At 45.6% G+C, this 27,657-nt stretch overlaps 1 protein-coding gene and 1 pseudogene across 1 annotated transcript in view; both read right to left on the reverse strand.

The window, feature by feature from the left end:
* LOC126168429 (homeobox protein six1-like) overlaps positions 1-27,657 on the reverse strand; it is a gene marked incomplete at its 3' end in the record, with an annotated part of 438,551 nt that overhangs the window by 53,657 nt on the left and 357,237 nt on the right. Inside the window, exon 2 of the mRNA XM_049920555.1 lies at positions 16,840-16,990. Coding sequence (XP_049776512.1) covers positions 16,840-16,990 — 151 coding nt within the window. The remainder of the gene's footprint in view (positions 1-16,839; positions 16,991-27,657) is intronic.
* LOC126104367 (5S ribosomal RNA) lies at positions 23,539-23,656 on the reverse strand (annotated as a pseudogene).

Consider the following 27,657-nt stretch of genomic DNA (forward strand, 5'->3'; position numbering starts at 1 on the left):
ATGGTTCGCACGCTCATCCAGCATTGAAATCTGCAGTAGTTCTTGGAAGGATTGTAGTTCTGTCACTTTGAACGATTTTCTTCAGTCGTTGTTGGTCCCGTTCTTGCAGCATCTTTTTCCGGCCGCTGCGATGTCGGAGATTTGAAGTTTTCCCGGATTCCTGATATTCACGGAACACTCATGAAATGGTCGTACGGGAAAATCCTCACTTCATTGCTACCTTGGAGATATTGTGTTGCATCGCTCGTGGGCCGACTATAACACCACACTTAAACCCACTTAAAGCTTCATAACTTGCCATTGTAGCAGCAGTTACCGATCTAGGAACTGCGTTTGACACTTGTTGCCTTATATAGGCGTTGCCGACCGCAGCGCCGTATTCTGCCTGTTTACATATCTCTGTATTTGAATACGCATGCCTATATGAGTTTCTTTGGAGCTTCAGTGTAATAAACCAGGAATAATTGTCTTTATTTTAAACACTATCCTAATTTATCACGCACTGCGTTAACAGTGGTGCGCAGCAGTCCTGTGGATAGATTTAGTGATGGGGACTTGACCGATACGCACTACGTGCACGAGTTTACTGAATGCAGGGGAAGAGCGGGTCAGTGACTATGCTGATCTGTTTCTGCACCGACAGCAACCAAGTGACAATAGTTTTGCCTCCGAGAATTGTTGCATTACCCCGTGTTTCATGTTGTACTTTTCGCTAATTGCTTATTACAAGTTTTACACTTTTGTCTAATTATTCTCACAGAAATAAAGGTGATTGTGGTAACACACCGAATAAATCATAGTTACTGAGCCGTGGCGCCATTGAATTAGTAGTGTGTTCTGTCTGGCGCCACTGGCTGGTTGTAGTATCGACTATCCCTCTTGCGACCCCATTGCCAATATCTATGAGGAAGAGGTGGTCTCTGTGGGTTGTGTCCTTAGAAGGTCTTTGCTTGCCGATATATATACGGGGTTCGCTGGCCCGAGAAGGAGGCACGTAGTTTGTTGATTGGCGGTAGCGTCGCGACAAAAGGTGGTCACGTGGTTCGAACGGCCGAAGGCACGAGCTACGCAACGGCCTGCGCAGTGTGAAGATATCGGAGTACTTCACCGGAGTCTGCATCGACTTCAAACAGCAGTTCGACATCCCGTCGGTTGATTGGCAACATTCGTGTCGGACGACCGCTCGTGGCCTGGCTGCCCTCTTCTACCTGGCTTTCACTGGCACCACTCAGTAGCCGCTACTACGCACCGTGGATCCATGGAACTGCATGCTGATAAAGGGAGTAACATTCTGTAATCCTCGTGGTGATTTGAGTCATTGTCTACCTGCCCTCCTAATTATTTTCTGGTTTGTACCTGACCCTTAGAGTTTTACTCGGCGGCTCTTTGGTCGTAAATATAGGCCGTAGGACTGTACTAAGACACTAGTTATCGTTTTCATAACTTGTACTGCTATTATATTGCAGTTTATACCCGATCATTAATGTCTTAATGAATCAGCTCCGCCGGCCGCTGTGGTCGAGCGGCTCTACGAGCTTTAGTCCGGAACCGCGCTGCTGCTACGGTCGCAGTTTCGAATCCTGCCTCGGACATGGATGTGTGTGATTTCCTTAGGTTAATTAGGTTTAAGTCGTTCTAAGTCTAGGGGACTGATGACCGCAGATGTTGTCCTATAGTTCTTAGAGCCATTTGAACCATTTGAATCAGCTCCTGGTCGTAAATACAGCCAGAACAATTGTACTAAGGCACAGGTTGCCGTTAAACAAAGGGGTCTTCTGGTTAGATTTAGATGTTAACCGGCTCAATTCTTTGATTGTAATTGCATTAGTTATAATCTGAACAACTTGTTGTACTAAACTGTGCGTTACTGTCTTTGAAAGACCGTGTCATTATTGATGTATTTTTAGCTGGATCTTGTGGTCCCGCCGAGTAAGTTCTCTTGCAGTAAGCGTTCACAAGTAATGTTTTAAGACATTCCTAATAACTGACAGTCAGTTTAACTTTGAAAATATTAACAGCCAAATGTCATCAGGGCTTCAGTAAAGATAAGATTGTCAAAAGGGACGGGCTGAGATCCAGTAGCACCTTGGTTGCCGATTGAAATTAAGAGGTTGGTTGCTTCGAAGTAAGCCGTATCACTGTCGTATTGTTTCCTAATCTGCTTAACCTTTAATCACAGGTGCGCATCTTAACCCTGAACCTCTCGACATACAGCTTTTAAATTAAAAGTTACGTCATCTGTTGTGAGCAACTGAATCACTCTTGTCATCAGTGGAGTTTATATGGTTTTCGTGTATTGCAGAAGGTCATTTAATAAGAGAAACTGTGTCCAGCGCAGCAGTAAACACCGCTGTGTCACCTCATAACGGGTGGGCTGAAGGTCCGGCCGTCTTATAATTATTGTCTTCTGTTTTGATTTCTCTTGCAAAAGCTATTCATTTTGCAAATTTGTTCATTTTGTAAAAAATAACGCACAGTTCATGGTTATATATTGTTAAATAAACAGGTTATGTGAAAATAAAGTTATATTGATGGGTCCTCCATTCCACATTTTTCTAAATTCCAGTAAGTACCATGTCTCAGTTACATTATTACTTTCCAAAGAGCCGCCGGAGACGGTGGGTTCCGCATACCAAAATGTATCGCTCTGAAAGTTTGTCAGAGGAGTTCTGATTCACCTTGTACCAGAAAGGATCACCCGGCAGGATTGTTCAAAAATCGGATTTGGAAATTATTTGTTTATAAAAAGATCATGTCATGCTTCCTCTAAGAAGAAGAAACATGTGCCAGTCGTGTCGGAATTCGATGGCGGTAGGATTGTGGCCTATCCGGATTGCGGTTCATCATTCCGCCATATTCTTGTTCGCATTGGTCGGAATCCTACAACTGTTAGGCGGTTGTGGAATCGATGGGTTCAGCGGGGCTATACTCAGCGCCGTGTTGGACATTAACGACTCGCGGAACTAGACCTTGTGAGGACGGACAAACTGTTCATCCGACCTTGCAGGATCGTATGAGGGATATCCAGAAAGCCACAGACGTTTCGGTCTATCGCAGTGGTGGGCAGTGCTACAGCCGCCATTTTGGCGTCATAAAGTTCCTATATTCAGTACGTATCCGGCGGTACTAGCGTGTGCTCTGTGTCTCTGCTACTTTGCTTTTTATAACTTGTTAAAATGTACGCTGCACTAGAAAATCCCGCCACTTGTGAGCTGCCTTCTGTGATTAGGTTTTTGTTGGCAAAATCTGCAAACGAATCGAAATTTGTCGTGACCTTTGTGACATGCACGGAAAAGGAGTAATGAGTGAAAGCCGAGTGTTGCAATGGTGCATTGATTTTAAAAATGATCCTATCAGTATTCACGTTGAGGACTGCACTGGCAGGCCTAGCCCTGTGACTGACGAACTGGTGATGAAAATCAATCACGAAATACGTGAAAATCCTCGTTTCACGACTAAGGAACGTTTTCCCTTACATAAAATAAAATTTGGTTTTTCCATACCGTTAATTATTATTGCAAAACGTCTCTTACTTTCTGGACTGTTCTCGTATAAATCCGGTCACGCACCTTTAACTAGGAACTGGCCTTGTTTGCAGTGAGACAAGTCTCCAAACTAACAGTATGACGACATCTGGGACGCTATGGACTGCCAGCAAGGCTACCTTTGTTGTGGCTTTCCTTGACATGACAGCAGACACACGCGCTCGGCAGTTGTATGCCCAAAGACCGCTCTGGACCCATCGGTGATGCTACGTTGTCTTTTCAAACGAGCACCGGTTCTGCGTTTTGCATCACGATGCTTGTATCCGTTTTTTGAGGCTCGAAGGAGAACGAGCGCTTACATATTGTATTGGTCATCGTTGTACAGTGCCAGAACCTGGCGTGGTGGTACGGCGTGCAGTTACGTGTACACTGACGAAAAAAATCGCAATACCAAAAAATGATCAATGCAGAGTAATGAAATTTCGGAAATACGTTTTTATAGGCGACGTATTTAAGTGATTAATATCGAAAGATCACAGGTTAAGGTAAGCGTGAGATAAGCTATTGCAAATGTGAAGTGGTGGTACATTAATAACCGGTGTAAGCGCTAGAATGTTGGAAAGCAAGCATGTAATCGTGCATGTGTTGCGCTGTAAAGATGCCGGATGTCAGTTTGTGGGATGGAGTCACATGTCTGCTGCACTTGGCCGGTGAATACGCGGATGGTTAACTTGGGTGTGGTTGACGCTGGAGTTGTCGTCCGATGATGTTCCGTATGTGCTCGATTACTGACAAATCTGGTGATCGAGCGGGTCAAGGCAACATGTCGATACTCCGTAGAGCATTTTGGGTTACAACAGCGGTATGTGGACGAGCGGTGTCTTGTTGGAAAACACCCCTTGGATATGCTGTACATGAATGGCAGTACAACAAGAAATCGCACCCCAGCCCGTAACTCCAGGTGTAGGTCCAGTGTGTCTAGCAAGCAGACAGGATGGTTTTAGGCCCTCAACTGGCCTCCTAACCAAAACACGGCCATCACTGGCACCGAGGCAGGACCAGCTTTAATCGGAAAACAAAACAGATCTCCACCCTGCCCACCAAAGAGCTCTCGCTTGACGCCACTGAAGTCGCAAGTGTCGGTGGTCTGGGGTCAGTGGAATGCAAGCTACACGGCATCTGGCTCGGAGCTGCTGTTGAAGTAACAGATTTGTGACACTTCTGTCACTGTGGTGCCAACTGCTTCTGCAGATACAGTACGAAGCGCCAGAGCCACACGCGAACACGATGGTCTTCCCTCTCGATTGCGTCAGATGGCTGTCCTGAGCCCGGTCTTCCTAGCGACCGTAAATCTTTGTGACCGTCGCTGACTGCAGTCATATATCGTGGCTACATTCCTGCCAAGTCTTTGAGCAATATCGCAGAAGGAACATCCAGCTCTTGTAGCTCTATTACACGACTTCGTTCAAACTATAAAAATAATAGTTCAGATGGCTCTAAGCACTATGGGATTTAACATGTGAAGTCGTCAGCCCCCTAGACTTAGAACTACTTAAACCTAACTAACCTAAGGACAAGTCCATGGCCGAGGGAGAATTCGAACCTGCGACCGTAGCAGCAGCGTGATTCCGGACTGAAGTGTCTAGAACCGCTCGGCCACAGCGGCCGGCCTTCTTTCAAACTCAGTGATGTGTTGTTAGTGGAGTCTTTGTCGCCTTAAAGGCATTCTTGACTAACATCTCCAGTCTCAAAGGCAACTAACACTTACGACCGTGACAGCGCGTATCTATAGCAAACCTGATTTGCATCCTCAAAGGGTGCTATAACGCCAATCTTATGCGAATTGAACGAAATCTGAGTAGACATTGAAACTTCGTGGCAGATTAAAACTGTGTGCCCGACCGAGACTCGAACTCGGGACCTTTGCCTTGCCTTTGCGAAAGGTTTGGAAGGTAGGAGACGGGGTACTGGCAGAAGTAAAGCTGTGGGTACCGGGCGTGAGTCGTGCTTCGGTAGCTCAGATGGTAGAGCACTTGCCCGCGAAAGGCAAAGGTCCCGAGTTCGAGTCTCAGTCGGGCACACAGTTTTAATCTGCCAGGAAGTTTCATATCAGCGCACACTCCGCTGCAGAGTGAAAATCTCATTCTGGAAACATCCCCCAGGCTGTGGCTAAGCCATGTCTCCGCAATATCCTTTCTTTCAGGAGTGCTAGTTCTGCAAGGTTCGCAGGAGAGCTTCTGTAAAGTTTGGAAGGTAGGAGACGAGGTACTGGCAGAAGTAAAGCTGTGAGTACCGGGCGTGAGTCGTGCTTCGGTAGCTTAGATGGTAGAGCACTTGCCCGAGTTCGAGTCTCGGTCGGGCACACAGTTTTAATCTGCCAGGAAGTTTCATATCAGCGCACACTCCGCTGCAGAGTGAAAATCTCATTCTGGAAACATCCCCCAGGCTGTGGCTAAGCCATGTCTCCGCAATATCCTTTCTTTCAGGAGTGCTAGTTCTGCAAGGTTCGCAGGAGAGCTTCTGTAAAGTTTGGAAGGTAGGAGACGAGGTACTGGCAGAAGTAAAGCTGTGAGTACCGGGCGTGAGTCGTGCTTCGGTAGCTTAGATGGTAGAGCACTTGCCCGAGTTCGAGTCTCGGTCGGGCACACAGTTTTAATCTGCCAGGAAGTTTCATATCAGCGCACACTCCGCTGCAGAGTGAAAATCTCATTCTGAGTAGACATTATCTTTCAGACGTAGAAATACCCCTGCCGACTTTAGTTTATGTCGCACAGCTCCTTCATGGTGTTTCGATATTTTCCCGTCAGTATATATCTGGTAATTTAGACGCCCAACCATTACCTTTCTGACATATAAAAGCAGGTGGCTGTGCACAATCTTCGAGATCTGCGAGACGTTATGTTTCAACAAGATAACACAAGGCCGCATGCTTCTTGCCTTGTCCTGACGCACATCTCCTTCTTGGTGTTTCGATGTTTTTCCCGTCAGTATATATCCAGTAATTTTGACGAAAAAGACAATCGTGTGAAACCCAGCTCGCGCTATTCGTCCACGAGACTCAGAGGGCCGTCGACACGGATTTCCAGGTAGATGCTGTGTTTCTTGACTTCCGCAAGGCGTTCGATACAGTTCCCCACAGTCGTTTAATGAACAAAGAGCATATGGACTGATGGGATTGAAGAGTTCCTAGATAACAAAACGCAGCATGTCATTCTCAATGGAGAGAACCCTTCCGAAGTAAGAGTGATTTCAGGTGTGCCGCAGGAGAGTGTCGTAGGGCCGTTGCTATTCACAATATACACTCCTGGAAATTGAAATAAGAGCACCGTGAATTCATTGTCCCAGGAAGGGGAAACTTTATTGACACATTCCTGGGGTCAGATACATCACATGATCACGCTGACAGAACCACAGGCACATAGACACAGGCAACAGAGCATGCACAATGTCGGCACTAGTACAGTGTATATCCACCTTTCGCAGCAATGCAGGCTGCTATTCTCCCATGGAGACGATCGTAGAGATGCTGGATGTAGTCCTGTGGAACGGCTTGCCATGCCATTTCCACCTGGCGCCTCAGTTGGACCAGCGTTCGTGCTGGACGTGCAGACCGCGTGAGACGACGCTTCATCCAGTCCCAAACATGCTCAATGGGGGACAGATCCGGAGATCTTGCTGGCCAGGGTAGTTGACTTACACCTTCTAGAGCACGTTGGGTGGCACGGGATACATGCGGACGTGCATTGTCCTGTTGGAACAGCAAGTTACCTTGCCGGTCTAGGAATGGTAGAACGATGGGTTCGATGACGGTTTGGATGTACCGTGCACTATTCAGTGTCCCCTCGACGATCACCAGTGGTGTACGGCCAGTGTAGGAGATCGCTCCCCACACCATGATGCCGGGTGTTGGCCCTGTGTGCCTCGGTCGTATGCAGTCCTGATTGTGGCGCTCACCTGCACGGCGCCAAACACGCATACGACCATCATTGGCACCAAGGCAGAAGCGACTCTCATCGCTGAAGACGACACGTCTCCATTCGTCCCTCCATTCACGCCTGTCGCGAAACCACTGGAGGCGGGCTGCACGATGTTGGGGCGTGAGCGGAAGACGGCCTAACGGTGTGCGGGACCGTAGCCCAGCTTCATGGAGACGGTTGCGAATGGTCCTCGCCGATACCCCAGGAGCAACAGTGTCCCTAATTTGCTGGGAAGTGGCGGTGCGGTCCCCTACGGCACTGCGTAGGATCCTACGGTCTTGGCGTGCATCCGTGCGTCGCTGCGGTCCGGTCCCAGGTCGACGGGCACGTGCACCTTCCGCCGACCACTGGCGACAACATCGATGTACTGTGGAGACCTCACGCCCCACGTGTTGAGCAATTCGGCGGTACGTCCACCCGGCCTCCCGCATGCCCAATATACGCCCTCGCTCAAAGTCCGTCAACTGCACATACGGTTCACGTCCACGCTGTCGCGGCATGCTACCAGTGTTAAAGACTGCGATGGAGCTCCGTATGCCACGGCAAACTGGCTGACACTGACGGCGGCGGTGCACAAATGCTGCGCAGCTAGCGCCATTCGACGGCCAACACCGCGGTTCCTGGTGTGTCCGCTGTGCCGTGCGTGTGATCATTGCTTGTACAGCCCTCTCGCAGTGTCCGGAGCAAGTATGGTGGGTCTGACACACCGGTGCCAATGTGTTCTTTTTTCCATTTCCAGAAGTGTATATAAATGACCTTGTGGATAACATCGAAAGTTCACTGAACCTTTTACGGATGATGCTGTGGTATACCGAGAGGTTGTAACAATGGAAAATTGTACTGAAATGCAGGAGGATCTGCAACGAATTGACACATGGTCCAGGGAATGGCATCTGAATCTCAATGTACACAAGTGTAATGTGCTGCGAATACACAGAAAGAAAGATCCCTTATCATTTAGCTACAATATAGCAGGTTAGCAACTGGAAGCAGTTAATTCCATAAATTATCCGGGAGTAGACATTAGGAATGATTTAAAGTGTAGTGACCATATAAAATTAATCGTCGGTAAAGCAGATGCCAGACTGAGATTCATTGGAAGAATCCTAAGTGAATACAGTCCGAAAACAAAGGAAGTAGGTTACATTACACTTGTTCGCCCACTGCTTGAATACTACTCACTGGTGTGGGATCCGTACCAGATAGGGTTGATAGAAGAGATACAGAAGATCCAACGGAGAGCAGCGCCCTTCGTTACAGGATCATTTAGTAATAGCGAAAGCGTTACGGAGATGATAGACAAACTCTAGTGGAAGACTCTGCAAGAGAGACGCTCAGTGGCTCGGTACGGGCTTTTGTTGAAGTTTCGAGAACATACCTTCACCGAGGATTCAAGCAGTATATTGCTCCCTGCTACGTATATCTCGCGAAGAGACCATGAGGATAAAATCAGAGAGATTAGAGCCTACACACAGGCATACCGACAATCTTTCTTTCCACGAACAATACGAGACTGGAATAGAAGGGAGAACCGATAGAGGTACTCAAGGTACCCTCCGCCACACACCGTCAGGTGGCTAGCGGAGTATGGATATAGATGTAGATGTAAAGAACTTTTCTGACGTATAAATGCAGGTGACTGTGCACTATCTTCGAGATCTGCGTTATGTTTCAACAAGATAACACAAGGCCGCATGCTGCTTGCGCTCTCCTGAATTATGTCGATACGGAAGTTTTTGGAGTGGCGCTCCGGGCAGCGAATTCTAGGGGTATCTTACCCCTCCCTGTCGTTGCAATTCTATGATCAGCCATGTGCATCGGTAATGTAGCTAAAAGTATATTACGAAGTTCTCGCAGTTTTTCCATAAAATCTTCTCAGTAGCAAATGTCTCGACGCCATTTATTTTCATTATCATTGCGATAGAGGCATGCATGTAGTTTATCGGCCGAGGCCTTGATGGAGTGTGACGCGTAATCTGAGTGTCTGCATGATCGACAGCTGCTAATGAGCCACGCATCTCGTGGACCAATGCGTCTGCACGTAGTTAACTGACTCAGTTATCAAAACCAACAAGTGTTATGACACAACAACAACACGTTGCGCGTGCTTCTGACACAATCACTTTGCCTTTTGACATACGCATGTAAACAAGACGCCACGACCTCTAGCGAGGAAGTGAACATCGCGTGCTTTTGTAACGAGCGCAAGCTTCTAGATCATGCCAGCACGTTGTAAACGGACCGCCACAAGAAGTGTATACTGTATAAACTATTCCACTACATGGTGGCGAACTGATACAGCAACATTATTATAAGTTCAATATAAACACAGTCGTAGGTTGCAGCTTTGTAGTCTATACTACAATATAAAAACTAGTAGTTGTTTAACTTTTTTACCTAAAATGTCGAAACGTAATTGACGTATTTACTTCAGATTTTTACTCAGTATCCTAACGACCATTTGTACGGACACAGGCTACATATTTTTTAAAATATATATAGTGTATAACTATGTATGTAATACATAAAACAGAAACTTTGTTACTAAAAATCCCCAAAAATTCTGGGCCGATTTACTTTAAATTTTTACTTGATACTCTAATAAACATTCGACCTGAAATAAGTTATATATTTTTGTTATGTACATAATGCATTACTGTGTACAGAATACATAACGCGAAAACGTTGTTACCAAAAATCTCGAATGACTCGCGACTGATTTACTTCAAATTTTCACACGATTCTCAAATGAACTTTCGGACAGACAGAGGCTACATATTCTTTTAAATATTTATAATACACAAATATATATATATATATATATATATATATATATATATATATATATATATATATATATATATACAGGGTGTTTCAAAAATGACCGGTATATTTGAAACGGCAATAAAAACTAAACGAGCGGCGATAGAAATACACCGTTTGTTGCAATATGTTTGGGACAACAGTACATTTTCAGGCAGACAAACTACGAAATTACAGTAGTTACAATTTTCAACAACAGATGGCGCTGCGGTCTGGGAAACTCTGTAGTACGATATTTTCCACATATCCACCATGCGTAGCAATAATATGGCGTAGTCTCTGAATGAAATTACCCGAAACCTTTGACAACGTGTCTGGCGGAATGGCTTCACATGCAGATGAGATGTACTGCTTCAGCTGTTCAATTGTTTCTGGATTCTGGCGGTACACATGGTCTTTCAAGTGTCCCCACAGAAAGAAGTCACAGGGGTTCATGTCTGGCGAATAGGGAGGCCAATCCACGCCGCCTCCTGTATGTTTCGGATAGCCCAAAGCAATCACACGATCATCGAAATATTCATTCAGGAAATTAAAGACGTCGGCCGTGCGATGTGGCCGGGCACCATCTTGCATAAACCACGAGGTGTTCGCAGTGTCGTCTAAGGCAGTTTGTACCGCCACAAATTCACGAAGAATGTCCAGATAGCGTGATGCAGTAATCGTTTCGGATCTGAAAAATGGGTCAATGATTCCTTTGGAAGAAATGGCGGCCCAGGCCAGTACTTTTTGAGGATGCAGGGACGATGGAACTGCAACATGGGGCTTTTCGGTTCCCCATATGCGCCAGTTCTGTTTATTGACGAAGCCGTCCAGGTAAAAATAAGGTCCGTCAGTAAACCAAATGCTGCCCACATGCATATCGCCGTCATCAATCCTGTGCACTATATCGTTAGCGAATGTCTCTCGTGCAGCAATGGTAGCGGCGCTGAGGGGTTGCCGCATTTGAATTTTGTATGGATAAAGGTGTAAACTCTGGCGCATGAGACGATACGTGGACGTTGGCGTCATTTGGACCGCAGCTGCAACACGGCGAACGGAAACCCGAGGCCTCTGTTGGATCACCTGCTGCACTAGCTGCGCATTGCCCTCTGTGGTTGCCGTACGCGGTCGCCCTACCTTTCCAGCACGTTCATCCGTCACGTTCCCAGTCCGTTGAAATGTTTCAAAGAGATCCTTTATTGTATCGCTTTTCGGTCCTTTGGTTACATTAAACCTCCGTTGAAAACTTCGTCTTGTTGCAACAACACTGTGTTCTAGGCGGTGGAATTCCAACACCAGAAAAATCCTCTGTTCTAAGGAATAAACCATGTTGTCTACAGCACACTTGCACGTTGTGAACAGCACACGCTTACAGCAGAAAGACGACGTACAGAATGGCGCACCCACAGACTGCGTTGTCTTCTATATCTTTCACATCACTTGCAGCGCCATCTGTTGTTGAAAATTGTAACTACTGTAATTTCGAAAGTTTGTCCGCCTGAAAATGTACTGTTGTCTCAAGCATATTGCAACAAACGGTGTATTTCTATAGCTGCTCGTTTAGTTTTTATTGCCGTTTCAAATATACCGGTCATTTTTGAAACACCCTGTATATATATATATATATATGTTACAAGCAAAGGCGAAATGTTGTTATCAAAAATCTCTAAAAATGCTAGACCGATTTGCTTCAAATTTTTACACAATACTCTAATAAACTTTCTGACGGACATAGGGTACATATTTTTATAAGATTTATAATACTTAAGTATATATTTAATATAGAAACGTAAAACGTTGTTCTAAAAATTCTCGAAAAATTCTTGACCGATTTACTTCAAATCTTCACCCGATGCTCTAGTGAACATTCAAAGGGATATAGACTACAATTTTTGTAATGAATATATATTATGAAAGTAAGTGTACAATGTGCGTGCCTTTAAAACTTAGAATCGAGTCCTGGTACGATCAAAGGAATTTCATGGTGTGGCAGCAGTCTATTCCCCATCCACGAAAAAGGTTCCCAATTTTACCTAAAGGGTGTGCTTTCGAAGATATAAGGGCTGGGAAGTTTCGCTGTCTAGGAATTTCTAGACGATTCTGTAACATTCGAGAACATTCCACAACATTCCAGATTGGTCCACAATGATGCGGCATGTTATAAAATGTTCAGGAGTAGTCTGGAATATTCTGGAAGTTTTCAGAGTGTTCGAGAACATCTGGAACATCCTAGATCATAGTAGAACATTCCAGAACACTGTCGAAAGTTGTGGAACGTTCAGGAATATTGTGGATCATTCGAAACCTTTTTGGTATGTTCTGGAATCCGCCATTGGTGAGGTTACCCATTGGTAGGGGTACATAAAGCAACACCCCTCGTGCTTTCGAACATCAGTTTCTTATCAGTGACAAAGGGAGGAACCGAAAAAGTAGTGCAGTGAGTGAACAAAAACAGTGAAATATCGATAGCCAAAGTGATAAAGTGACCGAAAATAGTGATAAATGTGTAAGTGTACTTAGCGTATTTGTTAATAAAAAAGTTGATTTGATTTTTATTTTAGACAATACCCAGACGTAAAAGAAGAGGAGACCTTACCAGTTCTGAAGCAAAACGACGAAAACCAAAAGAACAGCAAAAAAAAACAGACGAAGAGCTCGAAGCACATTTAAGTTCCCAACAAACAAGAATGAGCACCGGGAGAAGCAGAGAAACCGAAGAACAAAGAAATGAACGGACTGAAGAATCAAGAATTGCGAAACAATCTGCTAATAAAAGACTGCGAACGCAAGCCAGTCGTGAAAATATCACCCTAGGAGAAGGGTGGACGAGGACGAGTAAACGGTACAACCTAACAAATGAAGTACTCGACTACGACCCGACGGAAGAAAATAAATGTTGTAATCGGAAAAATGGGTAAAATATGCCTATCTTCCGAAGGGAAAAAATTCAATAAACGAACACCAGCATTCTGTTGAAAAAATTCGATTATTAACTCCCTGAGCGGAGCCGGATACCCCAGCTAGTATATAATATGTATAAATGTATATGTAAGATATAAGCGGCATATCTACCGAGCTGCGGATCTACACATAAGGGGCTATATTTACAGACCACCAGGTGTCACAAACCTATACAACGAAGTGGCGTGCTTAGGCTCAGTTCAAATGGTTCAAATGCCTCTGAGCACTATGGGACGTAACATCTGAGGTCATCAGTGCCCTAGAACTTAGAACTACTTAAACCTAACTAACCTAAGGACATCACACACATCCATACCCGAGGCAGCATTCGAACCTGCGGCTGTAGCAGTCGTGCGGTTCCGGACTGAAGCGCCTAGAACCGCTCGACCACCGTGGCCGGCTTAGGCTCAGTGGACGAGGGCCTGGTGTCTATAACATTCCCTGTAGCTATTGGACGTCATACACTGGACAAATGTGTCGCACCGTGCAGGTCAGATGCGTCGACCATCGATAACACACGCTTCTCGTCCAGCCAGAGAAATCTGTAGTGGCCGAACTCCGGCTCAGTACGGGAAAGGAGATGGCTGAAAGAAATATGACAGCGTAGTCTCATACCGAAGCGATGATAGTACTACAGTAGTAGTAGCCTGTGTGGTTACAGAATGTTGGCCAAGAAGAGTGCTGGAAATGGAAATGAGGGTATGGCTTCAGTAGCTGGGAGTTCCCAGACGGGAAGTTCGGCCGCCAAGTGCAGGTCTTACTGAGTGCGACGCCACATTGGGTGACCTACGCATCGACATTTGGGATAAAATGATGATCAGGACAGCACAACACCCAGCCCATGAGGGGAGAAAAATCTCCCTCCCTAGCCGGGAATCGAACCCGTGTCCTCGTGTGTTGTGGGAAACCATCGCGCTGACTTTTTTTTTGTGTAATCTCATTTTGTTCGTTTTCGTTCGTTGCATCTGCTCGGGGCGGATGTCACAAGACATCCGTTTCAGTTCGTCGTTGATCCATTAACTCAGTTTTTTTAATATAGAGGGCAGCTAACAGCTAACCCTCTGACCGAACACAACACGCTGAGTTACCGTGCCGGCTACGATTCAGCTAACGGGGTGGACGAGGAGAGTGGTAAAAACTGTCAATAATGTAGCCTATCAAATTCTCAGGATTAGACAGACAAAAAGGTTTTTTGATGGTATCATATTCAGTCACATTCAGGATTTTGTTCATAAAATAAATGCTCTTGTTTTCACTGCGATTATACGCTACTTGCCACTATCACTTTCCGTACTGTGTATCGGCAGGCGGCTCCAGACTGAGGGGGTAGGGTTGGCCGACGAAAGCGCATATTATGATTGACAGCGTTGGCACGAGCGCCAGAGCTTTTGGTTCATCGTCCAACAGACGGCGTAGCTATCTCTATCGCCACCGATTAGGATATCTGCTCTAATTTGGCGCGTTCACGCCTGCTCCGTTTCTTTTTAGTCTGGCATAAATATGAGGCTTCAGTCACAGCCCAGTAGTGATAGACTAAAACTATTAAAATTACTAACAGGCCGAACATGGGGACTACACCCCTCAACTGTCCTTCACACAGACAAATTCCTGATCCGCCCTATCCTTTCCCAAGGAAATATTGCATGGCTATCCGCCCCACCCAAGTTCTACATGTCCCTCAAAATCCTCGAACACTCTGCTTTCCGCCAACGCTTGCCCCCTCCCCCTCCCCCTCCCCCCCTCCCCCGAAGGAACCATTACCAACTCATCGTACTTCCACTTCTCCTCGTTCACACTGAACATCTCCGAATAAGCTACACCATCTGCAAACTCCAACAATCCTATAATGTTGCCTCTCCTTTACAGTCCTAGTGGTGCTGCTGCGACTGTACCTACACATCCCACCAATCCTCCACGTGCACACGTCCCCTCCTAAAGTAATTTCAATCCTCTCCCTCTCTCAGAACACGAACTCTGCCTCGACGTGTACCCATCGTACGAACTCTGAATCCACCCCACCCTATTCGTACGCCCCCCCCCCCTCTCCCCGCCAATGGCTCCACACCCCATACCACACCTCCTTTTCCCCTTCCTTGTCGGTCCCCATCCCCTACACCTTTTTCCTTTCAAATTTATAGTTCCCAATGTCGACTACCCCTCTCTCTTTGCCGCCCCCCCTTGGCCACCCCTATCTCATCACCACCTCTTTCCAATCCTTGCCGCGCTGGATTAGCCTAGCGGTCTAAGGCGCTGCAGTCATGGACTGTACGGCCGGTCCCGGTGGAGGTTCGAGTCCTTCCTCGGGCATGGGTGTGTGTGTTTGTCCTTAGGATAATTTAGCTTAAGTAGTGTGTAAGCTTAGGGACAGATGACCTTAGCAGTTAAGTCCCATAAGATTTCACACACATTTGAACATTTTTTTCTTTCCAACCCTTAGTCCACATTACCACAGCTCTCCTATCTCCCTCTATGTCTCTGTATCAACCATCTGCCGTGGCAGGGCAGGTCCTATTCCAGTTTAGTGAAAGTTGAAAGTTTATAGTGCTTCTTCTTTAATGGTAAGCGTCTCCTCTGCGTTTCTTTTTTTTTTTCAAGCATTTCTTGGCAAATGGCTCTGAGCACTATGGGACTTAACATCTGAGGTCATCAGTCCCCTAGAACTTAGAACCACTTAAGCCTAACTAACCTAAGGACGTCACACACATCCATGCCCGAGGCAGAATTCGAGCCTGTAACCGTTGCGGTCGCGCTATTCCAGACAGAAGCCCCCAGAATCGCTCGGCCACACCGGCCGGCAAGTATTTCTTGTTCTTCAAGTATTTTTGAAATGTCTATCCATTGTTTTTAAACTATTCATGAAGACAACATCACAACTTACGTTCTTCCATTAAGATTACCCTTAAAAAATCAATTCATGGTAAATATGTCATCTTGTTTCGTGTTTAACATCTGTGTTAGTGTATTATGTCTAGTGGCTAAAGAGTGGGTTGACTGTACCACAGCTAGACTCCCAACCTTCCCCACCCGCATGGGGTGAGGGGGTATGAAATTTAAAAAAATAAAAATAAAAAAAACTGCCCAGGAATGTGTTCGCCGCACCGCAGATGTCGATCAGCTGCACCACTGAAATATTGTGGGAACTTCACAACGACATTCGACGTCTCACCTGAGAACCATATCTTCAACTAATCCATCGGGAAAGTCTCAAGCAACACAGCCTGTTTGCTAGTATGTAAGAACCTATTAGAACCAATGTATGTGCTGCACTTACCCAGCGCGATTTACAGAAAGCATTTCGGAGTGGCAAAGAGCTTGCAGCAGAAGATATTTGTTTCACACTAGCGAAGACAAACAAGTTATCATACCTCTTAAAATATGCATTTTAGAGCCCATGTTTACTGGTCAGTGTTCTTTTGTTTTAATTCATTGCACCATCTCTCAAAATATGAAGTACATTATTTTAATGCCTAGTATGATTGCCACCCCATCTGGAGCCTCAGCAGAAACAAATTACTACAAGGTAAGAGTTCATTTCATGCTGGATGATGCATCGGACAAGGGTGCAGCATAGCCCCCAGTAGATGACGGTGGGACAGAGAGGTGAGGTGACGCACCTGCGTGGGAATGCCGGGCGGCTGCTGCTGCTGCTGGTCCAGCCCCGCGGGCGGCTTGTGGTCGCCGTCTGCAGACTCCGAGCTGGAGTCCAGCGCCGAGCTGGGGCCTGCCGCCCCCGCCTTGTCGCCTTCACCTCCAGACCGTCCAGACCTGCCGACACAACACACACACAGAGGTCAGCGACGCTCTCAGTTAGCTGCACTCCTTAAAAGCTACAACATTTCTTTTTAAAAATTTTATTTTACCCGTCTAGTTCTGAAGGACCTAATTGACGAGCAAATCTCCATGGTCACGGAACGAGTCAGTATATGAGATCAACATAGATAAAATAAAATGTAGACGGATCCTATGCATTTGACAAGCTGCTATCATACCAGGTGCTATGGGTATAGGTACAGATATTGCGATAATTGTTACCTTGATTTGTACCATCTTCTTCCTGCGAACACATCACATAAATTACTACGTGATGGCCAGCCAGTGTGGCCGAGCGGTTCTAGGCGCTTCAGTCTGGGACCACGCGGCCGCTACGGTCGCAGGTTCGAATCATGCCTATGGCATGGATGTGCGTGATGTCCTTAGGTTAGATAGGTTTAAGTAGTTCTAAGTTCTAGGGGACTGATGACCTCAGATGTTAAGTCCCATAGTGCTTAGAGCCATTTGAACTACGTGATGTTTTCTGCATGGTCGTAACTGTGCTACGATGTGGATTATGCCTGTCAGTACAGACTGTCAATTTTGGGTCCACGAATCCACACTGCAATACCTGGGCTGCTGCTCAGGGGAAGACAAATATTAATGGCTTGCTTGTACCACATCTACTTAGAGGTACTAACGAACATAAAAACATACTGCTCTTAATGTAATTCTTAGTCTGCTAATGAAGTAAATACTGATTGCTCCGTACACTATCCTCTGTCACCAATAAAAATATCTGCGCTTATACGCCTAACAGCCTGAATATTACTACAATCAACACTATAACAAAGGAAATTTTCCAGAAACTCCCCAACAGAATTTAAAGGGTTATCCATGAGAAAATTCTTGGAAGGATTATTGCTAAGATTTTTTAATTAGCCTATTGAAACTGGTCGCAACAGAATAATGCACGCCTTTCTGCACAGATGTCAAGGCGCTGCGATTCAAATGCAGACTGGATTTCTGCCAAGACTGGAAGCTGCTAGTTCTTGGGAATAAGTTCATAGTGTTAACTATAAATGACATTAATGAAAATAAATTTTGCGAGATCCATGTCAGAATAACGTATCCGTAGAGGCCCAGTTCTGTGGAAGGTGAAAATAATGAAGAAGGGTGGAAAAAGTGGGAGGCCGAAGTAGAAGAGAGGAGAGGAAGGATTGGAAAACGCCATAAGGAGGCGGAGATGTCCAAAAGGGTTCAGGAGATTCGAAAGTTAAGACCATATAGTATTCGATAACTGAATTGGTAATAAACCTCTGGAGCGCTTGACACTATTTACGTAGCGGCAACTCTTCGATGCCATATAAAATGGAATCAAAGCGTGAGATCAGGCAAATTGAAAGGAAGACTTAGATCTGAGGGATAATTCTGGGAAAGTAAAGTGCACTGGTTAAGATTCTAGTGTGACCTCTTCTAGAGTACTGTTGCAGTACAGTTCATCTCAAACTGACCTGACGGAAGACGCCCACGGAAGACAGAGATGCGCTGCTAAAATCGCAAGAGGCCGGTATAGCCCTTAACGAAGATGCCCAAAGAACTTAAATGCGAATCACTGGAAGAAGGGCGACGTTTTTTCGTGAAACTGTTGGATGAATTAGAGAATCTGAATTCCACTTGGTATGTACAGTAATTCTCCTGTCGTCATCGTATACGGTGCGCAGTGTTCTCGAGAATAAGATAAAAGCGAATATCGCATGAATTTTTCCATCGCAACAGGGGCGAATGGAACAGCGCAATTAGTAGCTAATAATGGTACAAAGTACACTCCTGGAAATTGAAATAAGAACACCGTGAATTCATTGTCCCAGGAAGGGGAAACTTTATTGACACATTCCTGGGGTCAGATACATCACATGATCACACTGACAGAACCACAGGCACATAGACACAGGCAACAGAGCATGCACAATGTCGGCACTAGTACAGTGTATATCCACCTTTCGCAGCAATGCAGGCTGCTATTCTCCCATGGAGACGATCGTAGAGATGCTGGATGTAGTCCTGTGGAACGGCTTGCCATGCCATTTCCACCTGGCGCCTCAGTTGGACCAGCGTTCGTGCTGGACGTGCAGACCGCGTGAGACGACGCTTCATCCAGTCCCAAACATGCTCAATGGGGGACAGATCCGGAGATCTTGCTGGCCAGGGTAGTTGACTTACACCTTCTAGAGCACGTTGGGTGGCACGGGATACATGCGGACGTGCATTGTCCTGTTGGAACAGCAAGTTCCCTTGCCGGTCTAGGAATGGTAGAACGATGGGTTCGATGACGGTTTGGATGTACCGTGCACTATTCAGTGTCCCCTCGACGATCAGTGGTGTACGGCCAGTGTAGGAGATCGCTCCCCACACCATGATGCCGGGTGTTGGCCCTGTGTGCCTCGGTCGTATGCAGTCCTGATTGTGGGCGTGAGCGGAAGACGGCCTAACGGTGTGCGGGACCGTAGCCCAGCTTCATGGAGACGGTTGCGAATGGTCCTCGCCGATACCCCAGGAGCAACAGTGTCCCTAATTTGCTGGGAAGTGGCGGTGCGGTCCCCTACGGCACTGCGTAGGATCCTACGGTCTTGGCGTGCATCCGTGCGTCGCTGCGGTCCGGTCCCAGGTCGACGGGCACGTGCACCTTCCGCCGACCACTGGCGACAACATCGATGTACTGTGGAGACCTCACGCCCCACGTGTTGAGCAATTCGGCGGTACGTCCACCCGGCCTCCCGCATGCCCACTATACGCCCTCGCTCAAAGTCCGTCAACTGCACATACGGTTCACGTCCACGCTGTCGCGGCATGCTACCAGTGTTAAAGACTGCGATGGAGCTCCGTATGCCACGGCAAACTGGCTGACACTGACGGCGGCGGTGCACAAATGCTGCGCAGCTAGCGCCATTCGACGGCCAACACCGCGGTTCCTGGTGTGTCCGCTGTGCCGTGCGTGTGATCATTGCTTGTACAGCCCTCTCGCAGTGTCCGGAGCAAGTATGGTGGGTCTGACACACCGGTGTCAATGTGTTCTTTTTTCCATTTCCAGGAGTGTATATTCCGCAATTTGCACTCTGTTCAGTTTTAGGTCTTCATTCGACTTAGGAGAATCTTTTCTAATTATCAGAATTTGTAAATTTTTTTAAAAAGATTTGTTTGAGTAGTACTTCCACGACTGGTCCATTAAGATGTCAGATATTAAGCCTTTGTTTCCTAAATGATTGAACTGATTGCTTATTATTTTGCTGCAGTTCCTTGATCTCTTTTTGGCCATCTACAGTTTTTGCAACCGTAGCAGTTGTCATCCGAAATAATCTGTTTCTCTATGTCCTGCACTTCGCCTTTGACGTTTTCGCTTGCATAAAGACACTGTTGCGAATAGCTGTATCGCAGTACCTGAATTTAGCACCTCTTGAGACGGCTCTCTTAATGTATGGATTGTATGCTTTATCAAACGTAGCAGTCATCGAGTCTCATCAAACGTTATTATATTCTCTTTCATGCTAATTCTCCAAGAGAATCGTTCAATATAATTTCTTGTATACAGAAAGTAATATACGAGTATAGCACCCTTTTGCTATATCCATTGTGTTTTGTTTTGCTTCTAAGTGCTAAATAATATCGAAAAGTATTTTTCTCGTTGTGTAGATCTGACTGTTTCACTACCGAAACAGGTTTCATTAAAAAGCTTTTTTCGTCTATTAACGCACTAATTTTGTGCTAAATGAAGCTTTTTCCTTTAATAGTCATGTTTCACAAAAGGAAAGATCAACAAAACACAAAACCACAAAATCCATTAATTAACTTCCATTGTTAGCAGACGACGGCACGATCTCCTGTTTCTGCGCATGTGCGATTAATCTGTTGTTATCTTCCCTTCCAACACCATTCAAGATCTCCAAGATACAATGAGTTGATGAAAATCATGGAATAGTGATATGCACATGTACACATGGCAGAAGTATCGCGTACACAAGGTATAAAAGGACAGTACATTGGCGGAGCCATCTTTTGTTCTCATGTGATCTATGTGAAAAGGTTTCCGACGTTATTATGGCCGCATAACGGGAATTAACAGACTTTGAACGCAGTATAGTAGTTGGAGTTAGAAAAAAATGGCTCTGAGCACTATGGGACGTAACATCTATGGTCATCAGTCCCCTAGAACTTAGAACTACTTAAACCTAACTAACCTAAGGACAGCACACAACACCCAGCCATCACGAGGCAGAGAAAATCCCTGACCCCGCCGGGAATCGAACCCGGGAACCCGGGCGTGGGAAGCGAGAACGCTACCGCACGACCACGAGATGCGGGCTTGGAGTTAGAAAGATGGGACATTCCATTTCGGAAATCGTCAGGGAATTCAATATTCCGAGGCAGTCGAGAAGAACAGACATGTTGTCTGTCGTAGGAGGTGTTTCCAATTTTTATTTAAGTTCCTGTTCGTCACTCTGGGTTAGGCAGTCGAGAAGGACAGACATGTTGTCTATCGCAGGATGTGTTTGCCAGTATTCAGTATTAGAAGATTCACTCCGGTAGTCACGAGGCACAGGCACGTGCCACAAATAGTGTAAAGATACAGTTTCGTAAACGTTGTGTTTGATCATGTACTTTGCTGTATCAGAAGGTGTTGTGTTTAGATCATGTAGTCTTCTCGTGTGGCTATATTAAAATACGCGAGTAGCATCCCAAAGAAATGATACATTATTTCGGAACAGGACATCGCTAAAAGTCAGTTTCAGCCTCAAGATACAGAACCTGCGTGCTGTTTTCTGCTCTGGGGACATCAACTTGAAGACAGCAGGTTAGTGAACTATAACAGAACCTTCGTATTCCACACAGTGCAGTGGAAACAACTAGGCGCCTCACGTGTGCTGCAGGATGTGCAGAGGAGGATGATCGTTATTAACACCAACAATCAATTCATTCTTCCTTTCTTGCCGTAACGTGAATCTCATCGAATATTTATGGAACGTAATCGCGAGGTCAGTTCGTGCAGAAAATCCTGCACTGGCAACTCTATATGGAAGCTATAGAGACAGCATGGCTCAATATTTCTACAGGGGACTTTCAACGACTTGTTGAATCCAAGCCACGTCGAGAAATCTGACACGATATTAGTAGGTATGCCATGACTTTTGTCACCTCATTGTATTGCTTCATTACAGTTTCGATCGATTACCAGGTGCGTACGGCAACAGAAAGAAAACGCAACGGTAGATTTGTTTAGAAAAGGTTCATCACCATAATTTTTGTCGACCACAACATACATCTACCAACATTATGGAAGCTGCGGGAACTCTTATTGGGGAATTGACGACAGAACTGCAATCACGTGTTCTTTGATGTCGAAATTTGTATCTTTCAGTACTGCAAGCAGCAATTGTCAACATTTTTGGAAGGCTTTACGAACGTTGGTGAAAGTGCGTTGAGCAAGACGGCGATTATCAGACGTCTCCAGTTCCACGTGGAGGGGAACGCACGTCTCCGAAATGCCGTTCTTAGAATTGCAGCTCACGTTGCAGCTGCCCACCTCCCGTCGCCAGGACGAGTATTTATAACGAGTTGCCGACACAGTCTCGTGGGCTGAAAGCCCGTTCTGCGCGAGCGACTGTCTTCTCAAAATCGACATCTCGTGGTGGTTGCTCGTCGCGTGACTGCGTGTAAGTAAATAGGCCCCCAGACCACGTAGTGAAAGGGTCAGCGACGTCAATGATCGGCTAACTGTGCTGGGTGTAGAGCTCTGGAATTCCGAGTATGCTGATGGTTACCATGGCCCAAAAACAGGTGACCGTTGCGACGTCTGGTACCAACGGAAGTTAACCTCTCAGCTCTCAGTCGCGCTGTAGTAGTGGATTTAGTATTCAATCTTTATCTTATTTTTTTCTTTGTTTTTGTGACACATTTCGAAGGATGCCTAAGGACTTGATATTTTACTACGAGCGTTCTCTCAGAAGTGTGACCAAATACCTGAAAGCAAAGAGGTATTTAAGTTTAAGAACACCTGAATAAACAAAAAGTAACAGATGAAAAACGTTTTTAATGAATGTGGGTTCTCCAGTAAAAAAGTCGTGTTCATGGAACGGTGAAAATTTCGATGTTACTGAGTACTTAGAAAGAAAACAAAAGACAACGGATACAGGGAAAAGGCGCTGTATATTACCTTCTAAATATTATTTGATATGTCTGCATGATCGTATTTCGTCGAGCACATAAATGTAGAGATGTTAGGGCGACACTTCTTCAGTTCTCGGCAGTGTGGAGTACGGAACAAGCCATCTCTGCCAATAACATTCAAAATGAATTCAGCTTTGGTCAGTAATAAATTATCGTTGCTAATTCCTATGTTAGCATAGCACAGCAGCACTCCGTCTTCTGGCCACAAGTGGCCCATTGGGACCATCCGACCGCCGTGTCATCCTCAGTTCGGTATGGTGGGTTTTCTGTGACCGGAGCCGCTACTATTCGGTCGAGTAGCTCCTCAATTGGCATCACGATGCTGACTGCACCCTGAAAAATGGCAACAGCGCATGGCGGCCCGGATGGTCACCCATCCAAGTGCCGGCCACAACCGACAGCGCTTAACTTCGGTGATCTGACGGGAACCGGTGTATCCACTGCGGCAAGGCCGTTGCCAGTTCCTACATTCATTTACTACAAAAGGTGTTCTATAACTAATGCAACACATTTTTCTCTGAAAGCAGGTTGATTTTATTCAGGATTCCAATATGCCATTTTATACACCACTGTTTTGCCTACAAAACCCTGTTTTTCAACGTACTCTGCGTTCAATGCGATGGCCTTACGGCACCTTATTGGGAGGGCCTGATGCCCGCATAGTACCACTCTGCTGGTCAATGTCGGAGCTGACGTCTTTCAGTATCAATAATCTCTCCATCATCCACATACTACTTCACGCAGAGTGCATCCTTGAGTGGGCCAAATAGATAGAAGTCTGAAGATGCGAGATCCGGGCTGTAGGGTGAATTGGCGGCACAGTCCAATGACGTTTTACGATACTCCCTCGGGTGCGTAGACTGATATGAGGCCTTGCATCGTAATGGAGAAGAAATTCGTCTGCATTTTTGTGGCGAGGAACACGCTGGAGTCGTCTTTTCAGTTTCCTGAGGATAGCACAACACACTTCACGGTATATCGTTACACTATGAGGGAGAACATCAAACAGAATAACCCCTTCAGAATCCGAAAAGACAGTCCCTATGACTTTACGGTCTGTGGGCGCGGCTTTGAACTTTCTGATCGGAGGAGAGGTGGTGTTGCCCTCTCCATGGATTGCCGTTTTCTATCCGGTTCATCGCTTGTAATGATGTTCGACATAAATTTGTCACTATCAGCCTTGTAAGTGCAAGCAACTTTGCACAGTTGGTCCTCCCTTGATCTTCATGATCTTGTGTTATTCGGCAAGATAACCAGTGGGCACAAGCCTTAGAGTATTCCAGCTGGTGGACGAGCGTATCAGCACTAACAACAGAGACGTCCAGTTGTGCAGCGATATGTTTCACTGTGCTCTGTCGGTCACTTCTGATAAGAGTGACCGTACGTCCCAACACTGCAGGCGGCACAGCTGTGTGCGACCACCTGTCACGCGGGTGATCGGAGAGGTTTTTGTGACCTTGTTTCGATGAAGACAGACGCCTCGTCCAACGACTAATTCTGCTTTTGTTCCCTGTCATTTCTCTATAGACATTCAGCAAACCCCTACGAATATCTGCGTTGCTCTGATTTTCCGCCAAAAGAAACTCAGTGACAGCTGTTTGCTTAGTACGCACCTCCGTTACAGACGCAATTCTAAAGCTGCATATAAAACCAGTCGGAATTCTTTGAAACTATAGAAGCTGAAGCGAGAATATTCCTCGGTGTCCCACAGCAAATACCGCATTTTTTCAACCGAAACGGGCTGAGAAAAAAATTTACATTACTCACTGAACGTCCCTCGTATATCTCGATTTTTTAGAAACAAAACCTTAATTTCACAGGTGGGGCACCAAACTGCGCGGAGAGAGTACCCGCAACACACGCAATTTCTACATCTACATCTACATACATACTCCGCAATCCGCCATACGGTGCGTGGCGGAGGGTACCTCGTATCACAACTAGCATCTTCTCTCCCTTTTCCACTCCCAAACAGAACGAGGGAAAAATGATTGCCTATATGCCTCTGTACGAGCCCTAATCTCTCTTATCTTATCTTTGTGGTCTTTCCATGAAATGTAAGTTGGCAGCAGTAAAACTTTACTGCAGTCAGCCTCAAATGCTTCTTTTCCAAAATTTCCTCAGTAGCGATTCACGAAAAGAACGCCTTCTTTCCTCCAGAGACTCCCACCCGAGTTCCTGAAGCATTTCCGTAACACTCGCGTGATGATCAAACCTACCTGTAACAAATCTAGCAGCCCGCCTCTGAATTGCTTCTATGTCCTCCCTCAATCCGACCTGACAGGGATCCCAAACGCTCGAGCAGTACTCAAGAATAGGTCGTATTAGTGTTTTATAAGAGTTTTGGCACCGAAGTGTAAGCAAAAACGTTCGCTATGACAGACGGGACTCAGTACAGGAATGAAACGCTAGTGGCGACGTAGTAGAATCATTCGGCACAGATAGTCGACTGAGATACAGACGTCGCTCTTGTACAAAGGGCTTAACGTGGAGCGCGTGTTCCTCTGACGTGGATGCACTGTCTCGTGGTGAGACGCCGCTCGTCACACGCACTGCCACTGCGCCCCACCCGTAGCGCAACTGATTGGGGGCCATCACACCTGGCCCAGCTTCCCGTAACAAATGGCCCACTCACTACATAAATCCTCCACGCGTCCGGTGCTAAAACATGAGTGTCGGCTCCACAGCCCGGAACTGTCAAACCGAGCGAGGTGCCGCACTGGATACGACACTGGAGTCCCCCGTGGGAGGACCTGCTTCAAATTCCTGCCTGGAATCCAGATTAAGGTCTGGCACTATAGTTCCGACTTGGGACAGCGAAAACACAGTCTTCTCCCCAACAAATGAATCACTTCATTCTCAGTAGAGAAACAGTTCCTTTTGTGACAGGGCACGGCCCATATTCCCAATTCCGCCGTAGAATAGGAAAGAGGCCGTCAACACTGTATGACTGTATTGGTTTACGATCCCATGAGCATGTGGTGTTCTCATGCGCACTCCTAGTGGAAGCTTGGACACGAACCCTCTCAAACCGAAACGAAGCTTAAGTGGGAATACGGATACATTTAGATTACTGAACTTGTAACAAATAATAAATCTTCGTTATCAACTAAAGAAGTTCCGAGTAATCAGAGAAGGAATAACAGGCGTGTTAACAGGAGAGAGGGGTGAGTGAGATAAATGATTCCAATGATGCGGAGGCGGGGTGGGAGGTCAGAACAGACGTTAGTAATACTGACTATGAGAGAATCAGTGTCGTGATATGATGCACAAGTGTAGTGGCCAAAGCGAGAAATACGTGAATACAAACTCACAAGTAGCGTAAAAACACTGTGTGACTAGTGAAGTGTTGTGTTTGTTGTATACTGTATGTAAGTGCAATTTAATGTAATATAAGTATTAGTAAAAGGATAGTATATTCACCTACAAAGAATTGTGATGGCTCGATTTTATTCCCAGTCACTCAGCAACTGGACAATGTTAAAAGTTTAACGTGATATAAATACAGTCATACATATTGTAATGAAATCTGTAAGGAGTTATAATGTTTCGAGTCACAGAATAACGGTGGCGTACTACTGTTACAGAACACAAATATCTTATAAGGACATTAGAGATATAGTAAGCCAAACAGCTGCTATATTCAAAGTCTTTTTATTAAGATGTTATTTAGTGGTGCCATAAACTTATTTCGGCTTCATGACCAGTTTCAAACTGTTTGTTAGTGTATCTACCTATGTCTAACTAATAACAGTTTTGTATAAATGTTGTGTAGTACTTACTTCCACAGCACATCGTTATCGCTGTCACTGTCTGATACCTTGTATTGTTGCGTATCGTAGGTGTAGCGCAGACGAAATTGTTATTCTCTAGCTATGTAACGTATTAGCAGTGGAATTTGTTGCTGAGCAATATTTGCTGAACCCTATTTCATATTTTTGTAAGTTTAACAGCTTCAATTGACAGCTAAGTCACATGAAAAACAGAAAACCACAATGTAAAGCGATGCGAATTCCGTACAAAACACCAAAGGGCCAAATAACGAACTTTTTAGAAGAAATAGGAATCTACATACACACACACAAATATCCAGGCAAAATTCTTAACCATCAAACCGACTTCAAACATAAAAATTATACTGACAATGTTATTGAAATTGTATATCACGATAACGGATAAAACAAATTTACAGGAAAAGCCAACACCAGTGAGCAGTAGCAAAGATTTTACTACTACCGCACACAGCTCCATAGATGAATAAGCCAACTATGAACGGTATAACATCATTGACCTAGGTGTCAACTGAAGCCATCAAACTTCCGAAAATATTAAATACGTCTTCGCGAATATTGCTCGGCAACAAGTTACACTTGTGAGATGTTATTTAACTAGAGAATAAAATTTAGTCTGCGCTGCATCTACGATACGCAGCAATATTAGACAGCGACAGCGTTAATGTT

The sequence above is a fragment of the Schistocerca cancellata genome, chromosome 1 (assembly GCF_023864275.1).
Source record: "Schistocerca cancellata isolate TAMUIC-IGC-003103 chromosome 1, iqSchCanc2.1, whole genome shotgun sequence".
NCBI classification, from domain to species: Eukaryota; Metazoa; Arthropoda; class Insecta; order Orthoptera; family Acrididae; genus Schistocerca; species Schistocerca cancellata.